Source organism: Prionailurus viverrinus, chromosome C1, assembly GCF_022837055.1.
Source record: "Prionailurus viverrinus isolate Anna chromosome C1, UM_Priviv_1.0, whole genome shotgun sequence".
In the NCBI taxonomy this organism is placed as follows: Eukaryota; Metazoa; Chordata; class Mammalia; order Carnivora; family Felidae; genus Prionailurus; species Prionailurus viverrinus.
The window spans coordinates 203,273,351-203,293,513 of NC_062568.1; the positions used below are offsets into that span (position 1 = coordinate 203,273,351).

Here is a 20,163-nt window from a genome sequence, read left to right on the forward strand (position 1 = left end):
TCACACATTAAAATAGTTTATTTCTGTTTCCAGTCTGTAATATTCTTAAAACAAAAATAACATCAGCTTCAGTGCCTGTTCACAATACAAAACAAAAACAACATAAAAAAGACACCATTTGCCAAGTGAGTTATTTGTTCCTAAGAGTATCAAAAGTGCAAAATATTCACCTTCTTTTCAGACCGCTCTCTCAAGTTTCATCCTCCTCCTTGACAAACTGAGTGGACAGATTCACAGCTGCCACACTGCATTTGTTTCCAAGGGACAAGGTCAGGCATTTGGATGCGAGCAATTATTTCATCTGTAAAGACATTCTGCATCAGCTTTTAAAGAACTTTACTTAGGAAAAAATTTGAGTGTCTGCTTCCAATCTCTTTTCCCAAACAAAGCAAATCACTTAAAACACAGTTAGACCTCATTTCTTTTTGAATCAGGAAAAACATGTATGTGCTGAACGAGGAGGCAATCAGCCTGTTAATTTGAAAAGTACGGCCAAATTTTCACGGTCGGTAGGTGATGGCAGAGAGAGACCGTGGTGCTTTATGGAAGTCAAGGTGGTCTTACGGAAACGCTGCTGACTCACAGCTGACAATCCCTTAGACAAATTATGCCACCGGCACCTGGACGATAAAAAAATATTTGTAAGTAGGTGTGTATTCTACAAAGACTTGTTTTAGGCCAGTTTTCATCCCCATCCGCTAAACATGATGCGTAGTCTCTATCAACCAGAAAACCCTACTTCTAAAAATAAAACAACATTGTCAGTCTCAACATATTCAAAGGCCAGGAAGTTAACTTAAAGCTGACATCAGGTCTGTGTGATAACACACAAGAGGGGAAAAGGTGGCACTGGCCGAGTGTGACAGCGGCTCATACATTTGACACAAAAGTAGACAAATTCATGGGAACATTCAGGAGGATAGGCTTGGGTGGTCAAGGGCGAAGTTCAGTCGAAGTAAAACCTCCCTAGTGTCCTCTTGGGGGACATCTCTTTCAGCCCCAAACAGACCAGTGGAAGAATTTGCCAGGAATGTTTCTAATCCTATTCTCACTTTCCTTTCTCAGTGCAAAGGAGGGTGCGGCTAACTGTCCGAAGGTGCTTTTGATTTTAATGGGAAACATTTTTAAAGTGAACCAAGCTGGGGAGATTCTGTTTTCAGAAATGAAGGTCACGAATCCCATTAGTACCAGAAGTTAAAAATCAAAGCCCACCACTGAACCAAAACACCACTCGCATCAGCAACGTGGCCACAAAAGACCTAGAAAATAACTCGGAGGACGGTGCATCGAGGAACCAAATGAGTCCCTTAATCACGCCTGCCTGGGCCAGGTGCCAGGAGATATGGCCACCAGAGCGAGCATCCAATTTTTAGAGGATCCTGTGGAAAAAAAATGCAGCCTGGCAGTGATTTCGTTCTTTCTTTCTTTTTTAAATAAAGCTACAGACTCCACGGAAACTACAGGAACTCCTGGGCTTAAATAATTAATTACTTGCCACTGTAGCTCAGTATTTAAATTATTCAGGATCCAAATCGCTTAGTTTCAAGCAATTATGATTAAAGAGATACTAACTCAGTAAATGTCCCATCAGTGATTCCGACCCTTCCTTTTATAGAAAGGCAAATTTACTTTGACAGAACTGACCACTCTTGGAAGTTGTTCAAACTCCACCGGTGGTTCTGCCCTAAAAAAAAAAAAAAAAGAAAAAAAAGAAAAGAAAAAAGACAAGAAAAAAAGGCAAGCTCTCTAGCTGGCTGGTGTGATCCACTGTGCACTGGAGCTCTGCAAGCTGGGTGCTGATGGTGGGTCGGACCCTGTTCCTGGTGAAGCAGTTGTTGAGTTAAGAGTGAAAGCAACTGAGATATCAAAATCTAGGCCAGAAGCTCAAAGTAAGCCTTTTGCCAAACAGGAGTCTAGAACAAGTCTTGGGTCACTTGTCACAAAAGAGAGCCCAAAGTTACAGCACTTTGGGGGTAACAGTGTTCAAAATACAACTGTTGAAAAGAAATTTTAAGTTCCTTGATACAAAGACAGGTCTGGTAGTTTACTAAAGAGACACGATTGGAGGTTCCTCGAGCCTGACTCAGGGCAGGTGGGAATGAGGTGTCTTCATTGAACATCTACTGGCTTCTAGCAGCTTATCTCTACGTCCGGAGAACAAGGTCACAAATCATGGCTCCTAAGATTCATACCCTAAAACTGACAGAGGGAGAAAGGCATGGGAAAACGTACGCGTGAATGGCTCAAAGTCATTACAGTACTTCCTGCCGTGCAGATCCCTCCCTGGCGACATCTAGTGCTGAGGCGGCGGCCGGGGGGACACCACCGAGAGGTCACTTCGGTCACTGCCCAGCCCTCCCTTCTTTTGTCTTGGGAAGGAAACCAAATTCACATGCAGAGCCCCCACTTATCCCCAGCCTTTTAAAACTCTGGCTGCCAAACTGGGGCAGGGGGATACCCCCCAAATGTACTTTTAGCCACTGACTACTGGAAAAACTATCAAATGTTAAGGTTGCTTGGAACCGGGCCTTTTGGGATGCAGGGCCTAGAAGCTGCCGTGGGCTGTCCGGGTGACGCAGCATGCACCGGGGCAGAAGCAGAGCGGGGGTGGGGCGGGAAGCGACCCGACCAGCACTCCGGGCTCGCGAGGTTCCGTCTGGGTACCGCTGCGGGCTGGAGCCCCCAGCTTCTCCCACAGCACAGAGACAGGACAGGGGAGCGAGGTGTGAGCATGTGACGGGACGGGACGACAAAAAAAGAGGGAGTGAGCAGTCTGCTTTAAATGGTGTGGCATTCAAACGAGGGCGGAGAAACCCACAGGAAAATCTTTTGATCTGGGGGATTCAGCTTGAGGTGTTTTTCACTCCTAGGTTAGAACAGGACAAAGGAAAGATTCTTCTAGCCATTGTTCCAGAAGAATAATCTAGAATCTATTCTCTGTCCTCGGTGATAGGTTGAGTCCTGAAAAGGCCTGTTCGCAGGGGCCTATTAAAAAGCCTGAAGAGTTTAAGTCTCTCTTGAGCCCCTCTCAGTCTAGTTCGGGCCACGACGGGATATAAAACCTCTGTAAGGAGCCTTCCAGCAGCCGCTCCATCCATAAGGACAACTTGCTCAATTTTCCTTTGACGGGCCTGGGTCCAAGGCCACAGGAAGGTTTCCCCCGCGATTCGCCCAGATGGAGGGAAGAGTCAAGGGCACCGCCAGATCCCATGGCTTCCTCCTCTTCCACTGCTTTCTGGGGCTTGAAGAGGCAGAAGTATTTCTTGTGGCCGTTCAGGGCCAGCACGTAACCCGTGTAGTCCCGTTCCATGAAATGCTTGTCATACTGGTTTGGGATCGGGGCTGCATCTTGAGCAAACTCCAGCAAGTACTCCAGCCATTCTCTGTGTTTGTCCAGACTCAGGAAGGAGAAGTGCAGGCAGCTGCTCCTGCCGGAAGGACAGAAGAAAGACTTAGGGCACATCCTGACGCCTTTAACCGCAGGGGACACGAATGCCTCAGTCACATTTCAAGTGGCAGGAGGAGGCGTTGCGTCGGGTGGGGCCTGGAGATGGGCAGAATGGGGGATTCCCCTGGGACCTGAGGGCTGCTTCAACACGTGCCACGCTCTGCTTGCCCCATCGCCCTGTCTCCTGCTGGGTGTCCCCTGAGTCCCTCTCGGTGTCCGGCTTCAGTAAAAACACACGAGAGCGACAGGGTAGAGCTCCCTGAAAGGCTCAGGGAAGAAGCCGGGGGGGGGGGGGGGGGGAGCTCTTCTGTTCAGAAGCATCGGGACAGGGAGTCAAGGGGAGAAGAGGTCACAGCTAACATCTCGCTGCAAGCCAGGAGCCCCCCGTGGTCAAGGGGAAAAGGGTGAAACTGTCCTCCAGCTCCCCCCTCACCCGAACGTGCCCTCCCCTGCTCTCCCTCCCACGAGCTTACCCAGTGAATGTATAGACCTCCAAAGCGAACTTCTGCAGTAGGCTGGTCTTGGTGGGGTCTGACAGGATGAGGACCACGTTCATGTGGCCCGGCCTCAGGCGGACCAGGTTACTGGTGTATGTCACATCTGTGAGTTCCGTTACCTCCACGAAGCCCTTTTTAGGGATCTTGCTGTGGGGAGATAGTGAGGAATTAAGATGTTATCAGGACAGGGGAATGCCATTACTTTGGGGAAAAAAAAAATAGGAGGAAGAAAATGCTCTGTTCCAACCAGACTAGACAGGTTATTTAATATTCTCGAGCCTGGCACCCTGGCAGGACAGGGACGGTCCCTCCTTGGTGGTCGTGGGCCTACGAAGAGCCTTTCAGATGCTACTGTTCAGCTGGTGGAGAAGCGGCTTTAGGACCGGATGAAAGCGCTCACCACGGTTATGGTGATGCACCCTTCTCTGCGTCTGGCTCGTCTAGTGGCTCTGACATACTTGGCCTCCTGCCCCCATTATTAAATTTGAGATCGAGAGCCTGCAGGTACTGAGTAGAAGGTAAGTAGGTCCTGTGTCTAAAGGCCTACGGGGTCTCAGTAAACACTAGCCGGCGGCTGACTTGCCCCTAAATTCACATCTCACACACAAGGAGGTGAACCCGAGTGCGTGTATAGACTGGTTCTGGAACACCGCTCTGTCAGACCAACTCGGCCTGTGGCTCTCCTGCCGGGGTGGTATGGTGGGGGTGGGTTTGGTGTCCCGTTAGAGAAACCTGCTGTTTTCTTTGGTGAAGCTTGGCTCAGTCTTCCCGGCCTTCTCGTGGACTTCCTCTTTATCTGGAGGGTTTGACTCTCGCTCATCGTTCGAGTCACTAAAGTAAGAAACAAGGAGTTTAGGGGCGTCTGGGTGGCTCAGTCGGTTAAGCATGCAACTTCGGCTCAGGTCATGATCACGAGGTTGGTGAGTTCGAGCCCCGCGTCGGGCTCTGTGCTGACAGCTCAGAGCCTGGAGCCTGCTTTGGATGCTGTGTCTCCCTCTCTCTCTGCCCCTCCCCCGCTCATGCTCACTCTCATTCTTTCTCTCTCAAAAGTAAATAAACATTAAAAAAATTAAAAAAAGAAAAAGAAAAAGAAACAGAGTTTTACAGAAGGAACAGTACAAATGACCCCGAGGTGTGGGGCCCACCCTTGGGAAATCCCACTGAGAAGCCACACAGGCATTTACCTGAAAGCCTGAACGATGACTGTGCCAAAGAGGATGAAGAGGGCAGAGAAGACCAGGGACAGAAGGGGCATCATTTCCCGCCTAAAACAAAGGGGATAAACCCTGGTCAGCTCTGGATGGGCTGCTGTGACCTCAGTTCATGATACGAGGTATCTTCTCCCTGACTCAAACAAAACCAAAAAAAACCAAAAGAACAAAACAAAACAAAAAAACCAAAACCAAAAAAACCCCAAACCAAAAAGGCTTCGTATCAATAAACACTTTCTAGTTTCATACAAATAGAGGTTTCTTTTGAGGGTGAGGGTGGTGGTGGGGAAAGCGGACAGTTTTTCCCTCACCATTTTAGCTCCGACTGCTTATTCCAAAAGCTTGGTATTACGGGGAGCCTGGGAGGCTCAGTCGGTTAAGCGTCCGACCCTTGATTTCGGCTCAGGTCACGATCTCATGGTTTGTGAGTTCGAGCCCCACATCACGCTCTACACTGACAGCATGCAGTCTGCTTGGGATTCTCTCTCTCTCTCTCTCTCTCTCTCTCTCTCTCTCTCTCTGTCTCTCCCCTGCTCATGCTAAGATAAACTTTAAAACAAATAAATAAAATTTTGATATTTTGTCGCAACGTAATAGGTTCTGCTTAGTAAGTTCTGCAGAAGGAAGTCAGAGGATTTACGTTGTGAATGTGGGAGAACATTCTGATGTCAAGGGTGGTATCGGTGGCTAAAAAGTCTGTGGGACTATTTCCTTAATTTTGATTTTTTTCTGGCCAGAATAATTCAGACACGGCCCAAAGGGGGTAGAGCAGGAAGAAAAAGGTGACCTTTCGCAATTTCCTCTAGGACCGGCGCTCTAAAATTTCATTCGCCCACCGACAGTCCTCCGAGGTCTGCCATTTGTCAGGAGCTGTGCTGGGTGCCAGGAATCGCCGACGTGAGGGCGACGTGGCTCTGTCCTTCAGGAGCTCGCGGTACTTTGGGGGGTGGGGGTGGGACATGCCTCCCTTCTCCGGTTAACTCACTGACGGGTTTGTACGTCTCTACGCCGGCCCCCGCGTGGGCCAGGCCCCGGGCTGGGCATCAGGGGCGCCTCGATGGAGAGGACAGGCCCGGGCTGTGCCGCGTGCAAGCACGGCCCCGGGTGATCCTTTCTCACCCAACCAGTGGGAAAGGGTCAATCAGCAAACACGTAAAAAGTGAAGTGACTTCAAGAAAGAAAAAGGGAACGAACACGTGTCGGAAACGTGTACACGACCTGCCACTTGTCTGGATCAAGTTTACACTGAAATCGAAGGACAGAGTTTTCAAGAGAAACACAGGGGTTCTACTAGCATTGGAGAAAGAGAAATTCAATGTAGCAATGTTCCCACCAGTTGTTGTGGAATATGCTGTCCCAGCAGTCCGAGATGTAGTCGGAAGCGGAGTAGAGCCACCGGAGGAGGAAGATCTGTTGGGAGAGAAAACACACGTCGGTCAGGACGGGGCGCCTGAACCCCAGGGGGGAGAAGTCCTTGCCCACGACAGCGTGCTGCCAGCCTCTGCTCAGGCTCCTCACGAGCCCTGCCCGGAGCCCCCTCTCCTGGGCCACGTGCTTACAGGGGCAAGTTCATCGGTCAGGTCGGGGAGCACTGCCTCCGAGGACAGGAGAGTGGGGTCTCTGCGCAGCTGGTCGAGATAGCCCAGGAGGGTGAATTTATCGCTCTCACTCCCTGTCCAGGGAGCTTCGAGGGTTTTATACACTACCCTTCCTCCCGTGGTGCGCCTTTCCAAGATAGACACCTGGCGGGAAAAGAGAGGAAGCCGTCAGAAGTCTTTCCAAAAGAATGGGAAGTTCCTGTTTGGTCTTTTTTCAGCGGGGGTGGAAAAAAGGATCCAGTGGAGTCAGCAATGAACTCAAACACGGATATGGATCGGTAGAAAATATGTGCAAGAGATTTACACTTTTTTCTGGCAAAGAAACTATGGTGACTTTCCATAGCTTTTGCTAAAAGTTAAAGCTCTTTCTTCTGAGTAGACTTTTTTCTGTAACCTCTGACTTAATATAATAAAGAAACTTTCCCGTTTAGAGAGATTTTCCATGATTACCAAAAAGATGACAAAGAGAGGATTTAATGCTTCTGTAGAGTGATGACAAAGGAGGGGAAGGGAAGGGAAGGAGAGATCAGTTAAAATGAAGTGCAAAGAGGCAGAAGTAAAGGAGGGAGAAATTTTGAAAGCCTTTTACTGGTGGTCTAAAGAAGATTTTACAAAGTAGGTACTCTAAGACTAGACCCGGCATGGGGAGAAAAACTGGGGAAAAGAACTGACACTCCTGAACCTTTACCCATAGGAAAGATGCTTTCTGTGAAGGTCTAAGGCTGAAAATCTAGGAGGTGAAATCCCCAAGGTCCAAGACTGTTTTAGGAGTAGGCTTTCAAAACAGGCTCAGAGATTTCTGGACCCCTGGAATCCGTATTCAAAACTCCCAAAGGAGGAGGAAACAGTATCAGGCGCCATGAGCTTGTCAAGGGCTCAGAGTCAGAAGAGAATCCATGACTCACCGCGGATCTTCCTGGAAACGTATCACTGTCCGGTAATAAGGTGGTGGCAAACTCCTGCTGCCGGTTACTGTAGATGTGCACGAATCTCACTGTGTCCTGTGTGTTTGCCAGGGCAAAGGACAGGAAAGCCTCAAAGGGTTTCCCCAGCTTGGTAGCCTCGGGAGTCAGTAAAACCACACAGTACCTGCACAACAACAAAAGAGAAGACTTTATGAACTGATCTCCGAGGCCAAGGCTAGGATCTGCGACGGCAGGTGAAGGCGACGAGGAGCAGGCGCTCACTTGACAGACGAAAGCCGGGTGTGAGTAGGTCTCCAACGAGGGATTTCCAAGTCACCGATGACCTGTTCTTTTCCAGACTGGTGATGTCCTCCCCAAAGCAAACTTTACCACACTTAGGAATTTCTTTCTTTCTCTCTCTTTTTTTAATGTTTATTTATTTTTGAGAGAGAGAGAGAGCAAGCAGGGGAGGGGCAGAGAGCAAGGGGGGCCAGGGGTCGGAAGCAGGCTCTGCGCTGACGGCAGAGAGCCCGACGCGGGGCTCGAACTCGCCGACCGTGAGGTCATGACCTGTGCCCAAGTCAGCTGCTCAACCGCCTAAGCCACCCAGCTGCCCAGGAATTTCTTTCACGGCAACGGCTCTGAGTCCTTGATGCAGAAGTTCTTCTGCCACAGGCAGGGTTGTCCAAATCTGTCTTGGGCTGGGGGTCTCTGAGCCTCATTCTGAAGGGCTTCCTTTGCAAGCTTTCCAAGGGTAAGTGTAGCTCATCATTTATTCATTCTCCAAAATATTTTTTAAAAAATTTTATGTTTATTTATTTTTTGAGAGAGAGAGAGAGAGAGAGAGAGAGAGAGAGAGAAAGAGAATGCAAGTGGGGGAGGGACACAGAGAGAGGAAGACACAGAATCCAAAGCAGGCTCCAGGCTCTGAGCTGTCAGCACAGAGCCCTGTGCAGGGCATAAACCCACGAACTGGGAGATCACGACCTGAGCCGAAGTCAGATGCCTAACCGACTGAGCCCCCCAGGCGCCCCTCTTTCTCCCAAATATTTAGGAAGCACTTACCGTATGCCTGCTAAGATGGACAACATTCTTGCCCTTGTGGAGCTTAGAGTCTAGTGGGGAAGTTGGACCACACATAAATAGATACATCGTGACAAGCAGTAACTAGTGTTATGAAAAAGAAGAGGAGGAGAGAGAGAGAGTCCGGGGGTGGGGGTGGGGGGTGGGGGGGGGGGTGGGGGGGTGGGGGGGAGCCACACTCCATTAGACAGATTGCTCAGGGACACGTCACCTCCCAGAGGTGAGCAGAAGCCTGAAAGAAAGGGGTCAGGGCATTCCAGGCGGAGAGGACCGCAAGATAAAGACCCTCTGATGGACAGAGACCGGGCCCAAATCGCAGTTCCAGTAAGATCCCTGGCTGACGTGTGGAGAACCGTGTGGAAGGCCCAAGAGGGGTATGGAAGCAGAGACTGGTTAGAAGGCTAGCAGGGTCTCTCGACAGGTGCCGGTGGCCTGCTCTAGGGCGGCAGGGGCAACACAGGTGAGAACAGGGTGGATATGGGAGATTTTCCGAGGGCCACAAACACAACAATCCTCAGGGTCCGGGATATACTTCTTTATATCGAGCTAACGTCTTTCTTCTCTCTTAGTCTTATAAAGGAATAAAGGAATCAGACAAATCTGGAAACCGGGAAATTTCCTCACTTTAAATCAGATTTTAGTTATATTTTCAAGTAAAATGAGCAGTACGTTTTCCTTTCCTATCTAGACACGTCTCCCAGTGAACTAGCCCTACATTTAAAGCCACTGATTCATTCATCCCAGAAATGTCTAAAAAGACATTTTCCCTGTATTTCCAGACTTTTTAGACGCCCTGTATGAACAAATGTGCCTCGGCCTTCCACTCCCTGCTAATTATCTGACCGTTTCCTCAGTGTCCTACAGCTCCCTAGGGTTAGCTGCTGCCCCAGCCCCGCTCCTGGGCCTCTGAAGGCTCGCCCTGTGTGCGACGCTCTTGTAGGAGCAGGGACTCTCTCGTATCTGTGCTTCTTTAAAGGGACCCAGACTGTCCCTGACAACTGGCCCAAGTCTGTTTGTCCTCCTGGCCTCAGCTAACGGGTTGCGAATTAGGGAGATCCTCTCTGCCCCCTGGGCCAGGCTGGCACCCTGGATTCACACACCCCACTACTAACAGAGTGGGCAGTCGGTACGTGTTACCTACAGAGAAAGTTCTGACCGTCACAGCTAGATGTTTAATCGCCCTGCAGAAGAATGTGCCGTGGCCTCTCTATTGTAGTGACAGACAGGGACAAAGCCTTGAGTCCTTACTTCCTCTGTCGGTGAGACCGTTTCACGGGGCACAGCTCATGGAACAACTTCTGGCTGGTGAGCCTGGCTGCTAGTAGATACTTGTTTTGGGTGATGAAGTCGTCAATGACCTGCTTCTTCATACCTCGGGCCTGCGGAAAAACCAACAAACAGTTGATTTTTAGTCCCTCTGCTCACTGCAAACGGGCTGTACGTAGAAGCTGAAAAAAAATGTGGCTGACCCGTTAAGTTGTAATTTCGCGTTGTATGGTGACAGCAGATGGCAGCCACACTTGTCGTGAGCACAGCACACAGGGAAGCGGGGTCACTAGCTTGTACACCTGAAACTAATGTCACGTTGTATGGAAACCGTACTCAAGAAAAAAAAAATATAAAAAAAAAGAACTGGAAGAGAAATGTGGCGGACCCTGGCTAAAGTGATATAATAAATAAGACAGGTCCTGTCCGAAGAAATAAACACGTGGGAATCTATTTGACAGTGTGGGGCCGGACGCAATGACAGAACTACTTCAAGTCAAAGGAAAATCAAGTGCTCTTTCCACTGCAGAGTTTTTGTATACCTTTTTTTTTTTAATGTTTATTTATTTATTTGTTTTGAGAAAGAAAGAGAGAGCGAGAGAGCGAGCGAGCATGCACAAGTGGGGAAGGGGCAGCGAGAGAGAGAATCTCAAGCAGGATCCATGCTGTCAGCATAGAGCCTGACGTGGGGATTGACCTCGCGAACCGTGAGATCATGACCCGAGCTGAAATCAAGAGTTGGAGGCTCAACCAACTGAGTCATCCAGGTGCCCCTGTATAAGGTTTTATGCTGGCAGATTTAAAAAGTCACTTTGTTTTGTTTTGTTTTTATAGATTTTATTTTTAAGTAGGCTCCACACCCAACATGGGGCTCGAACTCATGACCCCGAGGTCAAGAATTACATGTTCTATGAAATAAACCAGCCAGGCGTCCCTTAAGAGTTATTTTGAATTCCAGGCAAATTTACTTCCATTTAAGCTTGGCAGTAAACCGAACAATTAAAAATAAACTTCAAAGCACCAAGGTTACTAAGTATAAAAGGCAGACTACAGAACCGTATGATGGCCACTTTGTTTTTACTAATTTTTGTGCATTTCGAAGAGCTGAAATTAGACAGACAGCAGACTGTCTGACCACAATCTAGAAATCCATATAAAATGTCAACTAGAAAATCTTATATTTTAAGAAACACACTTTGAATCACCTACTGAACTAAGAAGAGCTTATCAGATATTTAAAAAATTCTCTGAATTTGAATGACTCATGCTGGGCTATAGCTAAAGCAGCACTTGGAGGGTAATGTTAAAAAATGAATAAAACAGAAAAGAAATTAATGACCTAGAGGCCTATATCCAGAAGTTAACAAGAAACAACAAAAAATATGAAAGGGGAAAGAGGGAAATGATAAAAATAGAGATCCATGAAGCACAACAAACATAGGAAAAGAAGAAGAAACAAAGAAGCAAAAAAGCTAAAGTTGGCTCTCTGGGAGAGCTAATAATCAAATGGACAAACCTCTGGTAAAACCCATCGTGAAGACAAGACAGAAAGCACAAATGACCATTATCAAGGATGACAAGGAGGTATCACCACCTGTGTTGCAAACGTTAAAGGTATTTGAGGACTTAGACGAACGAGAAAAATTTCTAGAAAAAAACAGCAGTATCTGAAAAAAACAGAAAACTTAAAGAGTTGTATAACCATTAAAGGAGGTGAATTGGTGGTGGTCAAAGATCTTTCCTTAAACACAAACTCAAAGCCCAGATGGTGTTACAGATGGTTTCCATGAAACTTGCAAGAGGACAATCCAATCTTACATAAAGTCTCCCCGAGAATAGAAAAAGGGAGAATGCACCCACCTCACTTCCTGGTGCAAAGCTTCACATGGGCCTCAAGAGAAAGGAAAGTCAGAAGTCAACCTCGTTTCTGAACACAAATGCAAAAATCCTAAACAAGAGTTTAGCAAACTGAATCCAGCAGTATACCCAAAGCATAATGTAAGTCATGAGCCTGCTGGACTTATCTGATCAGCTCAAATTAGGCTTAACATTAGAAAATGAATTAATCGGGGCGCCTGGGTGGCTCAGTCGGTTAAGCGGCCGACTTCACCTCAGGTCATGATCTCGCGGTCCGTGAGTTCGAGCCCCGCGTCGGGCTCTGTGCTGGCAGCTCAGAGCCTGGAGCCTGTTTCAGATTCTGTGTCTCCCTCTCTCTGACCCTCCCCCGTTCATGCTCTGTCTCTCTCTGTCTCAAAAATAAATAAATGTTAAAAAAATAAAAATAAAAGAAAATGAATTAATCTAGTTGGCACCTTTTAGATGATTAAAGATTAAACACAAAAAACCAAGATAATCTCAATGGATGTGGAAAAAACATCTGATAAAAACCAATACCATTCAGGTCAACAATAAATAGAAGGGAACCTCCTTAATCTGAAGAGGGTAGCTACAAAATGCCTTCTGCAAATGCCACACTTTATTGGGGAAATGGAGATCAGGAACAAGGATGCCCCCCCAACCCCCCCATCACTACATTTCTAGTCTGCGTCACACCAGAGGTCAGCAGTAAAGTAAGAAAAAGAAATAAAATAGGGGCGCCTGGGTGGCTGAGTCGGTTGAGCGACTGACTTCAGCTCAGGTCACGATCTCACGGTTTGTGAGTTCAAGCCCCGCGTCGGGCTCTGTGCTGACAGCTCAGAGCCTGGAGCCTGCTTCAGATTCTGTGTCTCCCTCTGTCTCTGCCCCTCCCCCGCTCATGCTCTGTCTGTCTCTGTCTCAGAAATAAACAAACATAAAAAAAAAAAAATTAGAAAATAAAATAAAATAAAATAAGGGCTGGAAGAAAATGAAGCAAAACTGCCATTAATCTCAGATGATATGACTATGCAATTCAGCAAACCCAAAAGGTGGTACAGATAAATTATTTAAATCAGTAGGAGAGTTTTTGCAAGACTGCTGGACACAGAGTCAGTGTTTAATAATGAATGGTATTGGGGTATTGAGCCCCGAGTCGGGCTCTGTGCTGACAGCGTGGAGCCTGCTTGGGATTCTCCCTCTCCCCCTCTCTCTCTGCCCCTCCCCTGTTCACACGCAATCTTTCAAAATAAATAAATGAAGAAACGTTAAAAAAAATTAACTGTATCACCTAATACCAGCAAACAAAAAATGTAATAACAAAGATACCCTTTCCAACGGCATAAAAAATATGATGTACCTAGAAGTAAGCTGGAAAAAAAGCAGGATCTTTACAGAGAAAATTATAAAAGCTTACAGAGGGCCACGTGGCTGACTCAGTCGGTGGAGGGTGCAACTCGTGATCTCGGTGTTATAAGTTCGAGCCCCATGTTAGGTGTAGAGATTACTTAAAAATAAGATCCTTTTTTTTTTAAAAAAAAAAAAGCTTATGGAGACATATTACTGAGCACCTAAACAAATGGTAACAGATCTATGATGCTCATGGGTAGAAAGGCTCAATTTTGTCAAGAGGCATGTTCTCCTCAAACTTATATAAAATAATTTTTTTTCAGAGTTTTATTTATTTATTTTGAGAGAAAGAGAGAGTGCATGTGTGTGAGCAGGGGAGGGGCAGAGAGAGGGGGAGAGAATCCCAAGCAGGCTCTGCGCTGTCAGCACACAGCCCCACCCAGGACTCGACCTCACAAACTGCGAGGTCATGGCCTGAGCCAAAATTGAGAGTCAGATGCTCAACCGACAGAGCCGCCCAGGCGCCCCTCTCCCCAAACTGATTTAAAGAATCAATACCTAATCAATAAGATCCCAACAAGTTTTCTGTTTGTTTGTTTTGATGGAACTTGACAGACAGAACGTAATGCGTATACAAAATGTGCAAGACACCAAGAACGGCCAAGGTGCTTTTGAAGCCACTTCCCCACCCTGCTAAAATCCAAAAAATAAAGTGGGAGGATTTGCTCTGTGAGATATCATGACTCTTTCTAGATGGCTTCTACCGGAGTACAAAAGACAAACTATAAAGCTTTTGGAAGCTCCACGGAAGGATTATCCTTACTACCTTGCTGTAGGGAAAGACGTCCTGAATAGTAAACAGAACCAATCATAAAGGAAATTGTTGATACAAGCGACTACATTAAAAGTAAGAACGTGTGTTCATCAACATGATACCAAACACAAGAATATATCCAGAGCATCACTGGTCACATAACTAAACAGTGGAAGGATCTAAACGTCTGTCAGCAGCAGATTGGATACGCTGTAGTATATTCACGCCAAGCTCCACAGACAACACGTACAAACCTCACAAACATAAGCTGGCAAGAGCCAGACGCGCCAGGAATTCACACTCCATGAGTCTAGCTGGATAAGCGACTGGCTACAAACCATCAGCGAAAAATGGGACAATTCAATAGGAAAAAACACTTGGTGGGCATGCCACCAAAGGGGAAGGAAATCCAAAAGGCCCATAATCAGCTTCCTTGTGATTAAGGGAAACGCAAAGCAGAATTACAAGGAGATGCAGCTACAGACTCAGTCAACTCGGAAACATGAACTCGAACTGGTGTTGGCAAAGAGGTGCAGCACTGGAACTTTCGCCCGTGACCGGTGGAGATGGAAACTGGTAACATCCCTTCGGAAAACACACCACCTAGAGACGCTAGAGATGTGCACAGCCCAGGGCCCAGCAATGTTGCAACCAGATACACCCTAGAGGCAATGGGTCTCAAAACTTTGTGGTCTCAGCACACCTTTACGCTTTTTTTTTTTTTTAAAGATTTTATTTTTTATGATGAACACTGGGTATTCCATATCACTACATTCTACTCCTGAACCAATATTATACCATATGTCAACTAACTAGAACTTAATAAGTATTTGAAAAAACGAAAAAAAAAAAGATCTTATTTTTTAGGTAATCTTTATATCCAAGATGGGGCTCGAACCCATAACCCTGAGATCAAGAGTCACATGCTCTACTGACTGAGCCAACCAGGTGCCCCACCTTTACACTCTTAAGATTACTGAGGACCCCAAAGAACTTTTGTTTAATGTGGTTTTTACCTATTAATATTTATTAGATATAAATTAGATAAATTTTATATTTTTTTATTATTTTTTAAATGTTTATTTATTTTTGAGACAGAGAGAGACAGAGCATGAGCAGGGAAGGGGCAGAGAGAGAGGGAGACCCAGAATGTGAAGCAGGCTCCGGGCTCTGAGCTGTCAGCACAGAGCCCGACGCGGGGCTCGAACTCACGAACTGTGAGATCATGACCTGAGCTGAAGTCGGACGCTTGACCGACTGAGACACCCAGGCACCCCAAATTAGACAAATTTTAAACATATTTAGCAATTCATTAGAAAATAATAAACTCATACATGTTAATGTAAATATCTTTAAGTGAAAAAAACCCAATTTTTTCCAAAATCAAAAATGTTTAGTCAGAAGAGTAGCACTGCTTTACATTCTGACAATTCTGTCTAATGTCTGGCCTCAGAGAAGAGACAGGTGGGTTGGCATATCTGCTTCTTTTCTTTTCTTTAATGTTTTTATTTTATTTTTGAGAGAGAGAGAGGGAGACACAGAATCCGAAGCAGGCTCCAGGCTCTGAGCTGTCAGCACAGAGCCCAACGTGGGGTTCAAACTCATGAACCACGAGATCATGACCTGAGCCTAAGTCAGGCGCTCAATGACTGAGCCACCCAGGTGTCCCCCTCATATCTGTTTCTGTATGCAACCTGTGGTGATATGTTGTTTTGGCTGAAAAATCCAGCCTCATATAGATACACAGTTGGAAAAGGGAGGTTTAGTTTAATAGCTTTTTTTTTTTTTTCCGGATAACTGTGGATATTCTTTGCTACTATGTAAAAATTCGATAGAAAGTAGTTTGTTAAAGGTTAGTTGCTATCTGGATTCAATGGACTTTAAAAAAAAATTTTTTTTTTAAAGTAATCTCCATGCCCAATGTGGGGCTTGAACTCGCGACTCTGAGATCAAGAGTCACATGCTCTACCAACTGAGCCAGCCAGACACCCCTGGATTCAATGAATTTTTAATACTTTGTTAAATTCATAGTCACTGATCACCTTGCACTTAGAATGGATCTTTTACTCACGCATGATTTTTCAATATCATGCACTGGTTATTTGGATAATACTGGTTCACTGATCTTCCAAATGCTGACAAATTTCATTATACATATAAAACAAAACTGCGCCACATCAATGAACCAACTTTATCATAAAATTCTGAGAAGTTCATAATGGCAGATATCAATTTTTCAAAATTCTAGTTTTCTTGGAAGCCTGAATTTTGTCATTGGCAACAAATGCCATCAGGTGTTTCCGCTCAAGTGCTAGGCTCACTACATTCAGTTTTTAGGAAATGTCTGCCCCAAACCCAAGTCTGAATAACCATAGGTGTCTGTCACTTATTCTTTCAAATCAAAATAACATCCCGTTGGGGCACCTGAGTGGCTTAGTCAGTTAAGTGTCCAACTTCGGCTCAGGTCATGATCTCATGGTTCTTGATTTCAGGCCCCACATCGGGCTCTCTGCTGTCAGCCCAGAGCCTGCTTTGGATCCTCTGTCCCCCTCTCTCTCTCTCTGCCCCTGCCTCGCACCTTCTCCAAAAAAAAAAAAAAAGTTCCATTAAAAAGGGCTAGTTCAAAACTCATGAGTTAAGTAATCACACAAATGCTCACCCTCAAGACAATCTTTATACCCTGCCTGTAGCAGCAGTGTGTCGTCACAAAGAATATTAAAAATATCCAAGGGGCGCCTGGGTGGCGCAGTCGGTTAAGCGTCCGACTTCAACCAGGTCACGATCTCGCGGTCCGGGAGTTCGAGCCCCGCGTCAGGCTCTGGGCTGATGGCTCAGAGCCTGGAGCCTGTTTCCGATTCTGTGTCTCCCTCTCTCTCTGCCCCTCCCCCATTCATGCTCTGTCTCTCTCTGTCCTAAAAATAAATAAACGTTGAAAAAAAAAAAATATCCAAGAGACACGTACTCAAGGGTCAACAGATTTATTAACAAAATTATACTTGTTACTGCTTCATCAAGGGTATTAAGTGATAAATGAGGGTGGTTTTGGTTAGTTTCTATGGTGATTGCTTAGGAGTGAAAACACATGCTTACTGGTGGTCTGGGGCCCAGGCTTTCGATTACGTTCTGGGTTGTGCCCCGGGGGGGTTTACCCACCACTGCTTTTGCACCATCAGGGCAAGTGTCAACACAGAGACAAAGGACCAATTATGTTATGTCTCTGTGTGATTATGGAGATCCTTCTGAGCTCACAGACTTCCCACCCCCACTCCAGGGTCTGTGAACCTCGATCTGCCAACTGCTGTCCTAGAGGCACCCAGATGGACCGAGACGCACACGGTGTTCATGGCGATACTGCTCCTAAAGCCCCGAAATGCCCGTCAAAAGAAGGATGAACCAAGATGTTACCGTGCGGCCAAACATACTATCCAGCAAAGGAAAACAAGCTCGGGAGAGCTCCATGAGACCAGTGGTCCTGCTGGTGTCACCTACTAAGTGACTTGACGTCGGGAGTCACTTTGTATCATTTTATGTCCTTAATGAACATACTGGTAAAGCATCCACCGTGCCAGTAATTTTCTAAGTGTGTTTGAGTTGCAATTGTCCACAAGGGATAAATAAATCATTCTCACGGGTGGAAGCTATTACTGAAAAGCAATTCGGGAAGTCGTCAGAGATCGACCTTGGATTGAGATGATCTTTTCTCTCTACGCCGCCAGCGTGTTTTCGTACGGACCCTCTCAGCTCCTCAGTCGCCATCGGGCACCCCCTTTTCAATTGCTGACGGCTGTCCACAATTTTGTCCTTGGCCCCCTTCTCTCCTTACCTCACATAATCACTGGGAGATCGCTCCACACTGAAGAGTTCCGCCTCTGACCACTCACTCGTGGCCTACAAATCCCTCTCCCCAGCTCCCTAAGACCCACACCCCTACATCCGACTGTCCGATGGACATCTCCCCTTAAGATTCCCTGTGGGCAGCTCTCACCCTGTACGTCCACGGGTGGATTCGCCACCTTCTTCCTAAACCTGCTTTTCTCTCCTCACTGTCCACTTCCCCCGTCTGCTTCTGTCACGCGCGATGTCCTACCTCATTCCCAACTCAAGTGCCTTTTCCCTACATTCGCGTCTGAGTGAGTCACCTACGCCGGTGGATGGGAACTGCCTTTAGGCCTCTTCTCCTCTAACTGGGCCGTGAGGACAAAGACTCACTCTGGATGTCAGGGCGCCTCTGTATTCATTACACAGCAGGCAGGCGATGAAACATTTACTGCATGAAACAAATACAGGATTTTACAGAACTTCTCCTTCCGGCTTCCTTTAGGAGAAGGTGAGTCAAGGGGTTCTTTTGATTTTTTTAAAATAACATTCAAGAGGGGCGCCTGGGTGGCGCAGTCGGTTGAGCGTCCGACTTCAGCCAGGTCACGATCTCGCGGTCCGTGAGTTCGAGCCCCGCGTCAGGCTCTGGGCTGATGGCTCGGAGCCTGGAGCCTGTTTCCGATTCTGTGTCTCCCTCTCTCTCTGCCCCTCCCCCGTTCATGCTCTGTCTCTCTCTGTCCCAAAAATAAATAAACTTTGAAAAAAAAAATTTTTTTTAAAATAACATTCAAGAAATAAAAGAATACGTGCTCATTGTAGGGATTTTTTTAAAACCCCAATATGCGAATGACATGCAATCTTACCATCAAGAGATGTATTTATTTCCAGCGTTCTCCTACGTGCATGCACGCACATATACACACATGCATACATGTGGTTACAGAATTGAGATCAGTGTTGAAACTGTGTATACAGTTGACATGTGTTGAGATCTTTTAGTCTCTGTGCTTTTATCTGTTTCAGTTTTCAGTATCCTACAGACTTCATTCAAATGATTTTGTCTGAGTTCTTCATTAACTAATATGTCTTGCCTTGCTCAGAATGGAAATCTGGTCTGAGATGACCACAGAGTCCCCACCGGCTGCAGGGTGAGGCCCCTCAGTGATGCATCCTGCTTGGTCTTTTTGACATTATGTCACGAAAACCATCCCCGTCATTCAGTGCTCTTGAACGGCCATTTTAATTGGCTACATGGCTGTAGAGCAGTCCCTGTTTGGGATATACCAAGAATTAGCCTACTGCTGCATATTTATATTTTCTCCCCAGTGAAAACCGTTACGAATGATACTCAACATCTCTGCATGTAAGTTTTGGCTGAATTCCTAGTCCCCGAGGAAAGATTCCTAACAGGTAATCTCACCTTCCCAAGGTCTTTACTCAAACATCATCTTTTTTTTTTTTTTTAACTTCTTAAAAATGTTTATTTTTGAGAGAGACAGAGAGACGGCTCAGGTAGGGGTGGGGCAGAGAGAGAGAGAGGGAGACACAGAATCCAAAGCTGGCTCCAGGCTCTGAGCTGTCAGCACAGAGCCCGACGCGGGGCTTGAACCCAGACTGTGAGATCATGAGCTGAGGTGAAGTCGGTCGCCTAACTGACGGGGCCACCCAGGCACCGCAAGCATCATCTTAATGAGGCCCTTCTTGGCCACTCTGCCTTAAAAAAAAAAAAAAGTGCCCCTGCTCTCCTGATATTCCACATTCCCATTTCCTGCCATTTTTCTCCTTAGCACTTCTCCCGTATGACATGCCACCATGGAGTACATTGTGCCAATTGTCTGCTGTCCCCGCTAGAACACAGAACAGACCCTAGGACAGGGAATTCAGGGGATTTTGTCCAGGGCTCTGTCCCCAGCACACAGGGCAGGGTTTGGCTCATGCTGGGTACTCAGGGGTAGTCTTTTCCCGAATGAATCTAGACAATGCATATATTATCACCCAATTGCTTTTCTGAAAATTCTGAAGCTTCCTCCAGCGAGCAAAACAAGAGAGTCCTGTTTTCTATACCCTCAACACTACGGAGTATCTTCGCTTTGAAAATCTTTAACAATGTGATGGGAAAAGAATATGTTAAACTGGGTTTTCTTGATTAGTGAGATTTAATTAAAAAGAAATTTTTTTAATGTTTATTTTTGAGACAGAGAGAGACAGAGCGCGAATGGGGGAGGGTCAGAGAGAGAGACACACAGAATCTGAAGCAGACTACAGGCTCTGAGCTGTCAGCAGAGAGCCCGACGTGGGGCTCGAACCCACAGACCATGAGA

The 20,163-nt window shown here is 46.5% G+C and overlaps 1 protein-coding gene across 6 annotated transcripts in view; it reads right to left on the reverse strand.

Annotated features, from left to right (window-relative positions):
* The window catches only part of DNAJC16 (DnaJ heat shock protein family (Hsp40) member C16), a 46,053-nt gene continuing 25,890 nt past the window's right edge, over positions 1–20,163 (reverse strand). For all 6 annotated transcript variants that reach the window (XM_047869577.1, XM_047869572.1, XM_047869576.1 and 3 more), the window contains 8 exons: positions 9,991–10,121; positions 7,660–7,843; positions 6,716–6,898; positions 6,490–6,566; positions 5,130–5,210; positions 4,678–4,776; positions 3,922–4,092; positions 1–3,428 (listed from right to left, as the gene is read on the reverse strand). In XM_047869577.1, the coding sequence (XP_047725533.1) occupies positions 3,029–3,428; positions 3,922–4,092; positions 4,678–4,776; positions 5,130–5,210; positions 6,490–6,566; positions 6,716–6,898; positions 7,660–7,843; positions 9,991–10,121 (1,326 nt within the window). In that variant the 3' untranslated portion in view covers positions 1–3,028. The remainder of the gene's footprint in view (positions 3,429–3,921; positions 4,093–4,677; positions 4,777–5,129; positions 5,211–6,489; positions 6,567–6,715; positions 6,899–7,659; positions 7,844–9,990; positions 10,122–20,163) is intronic.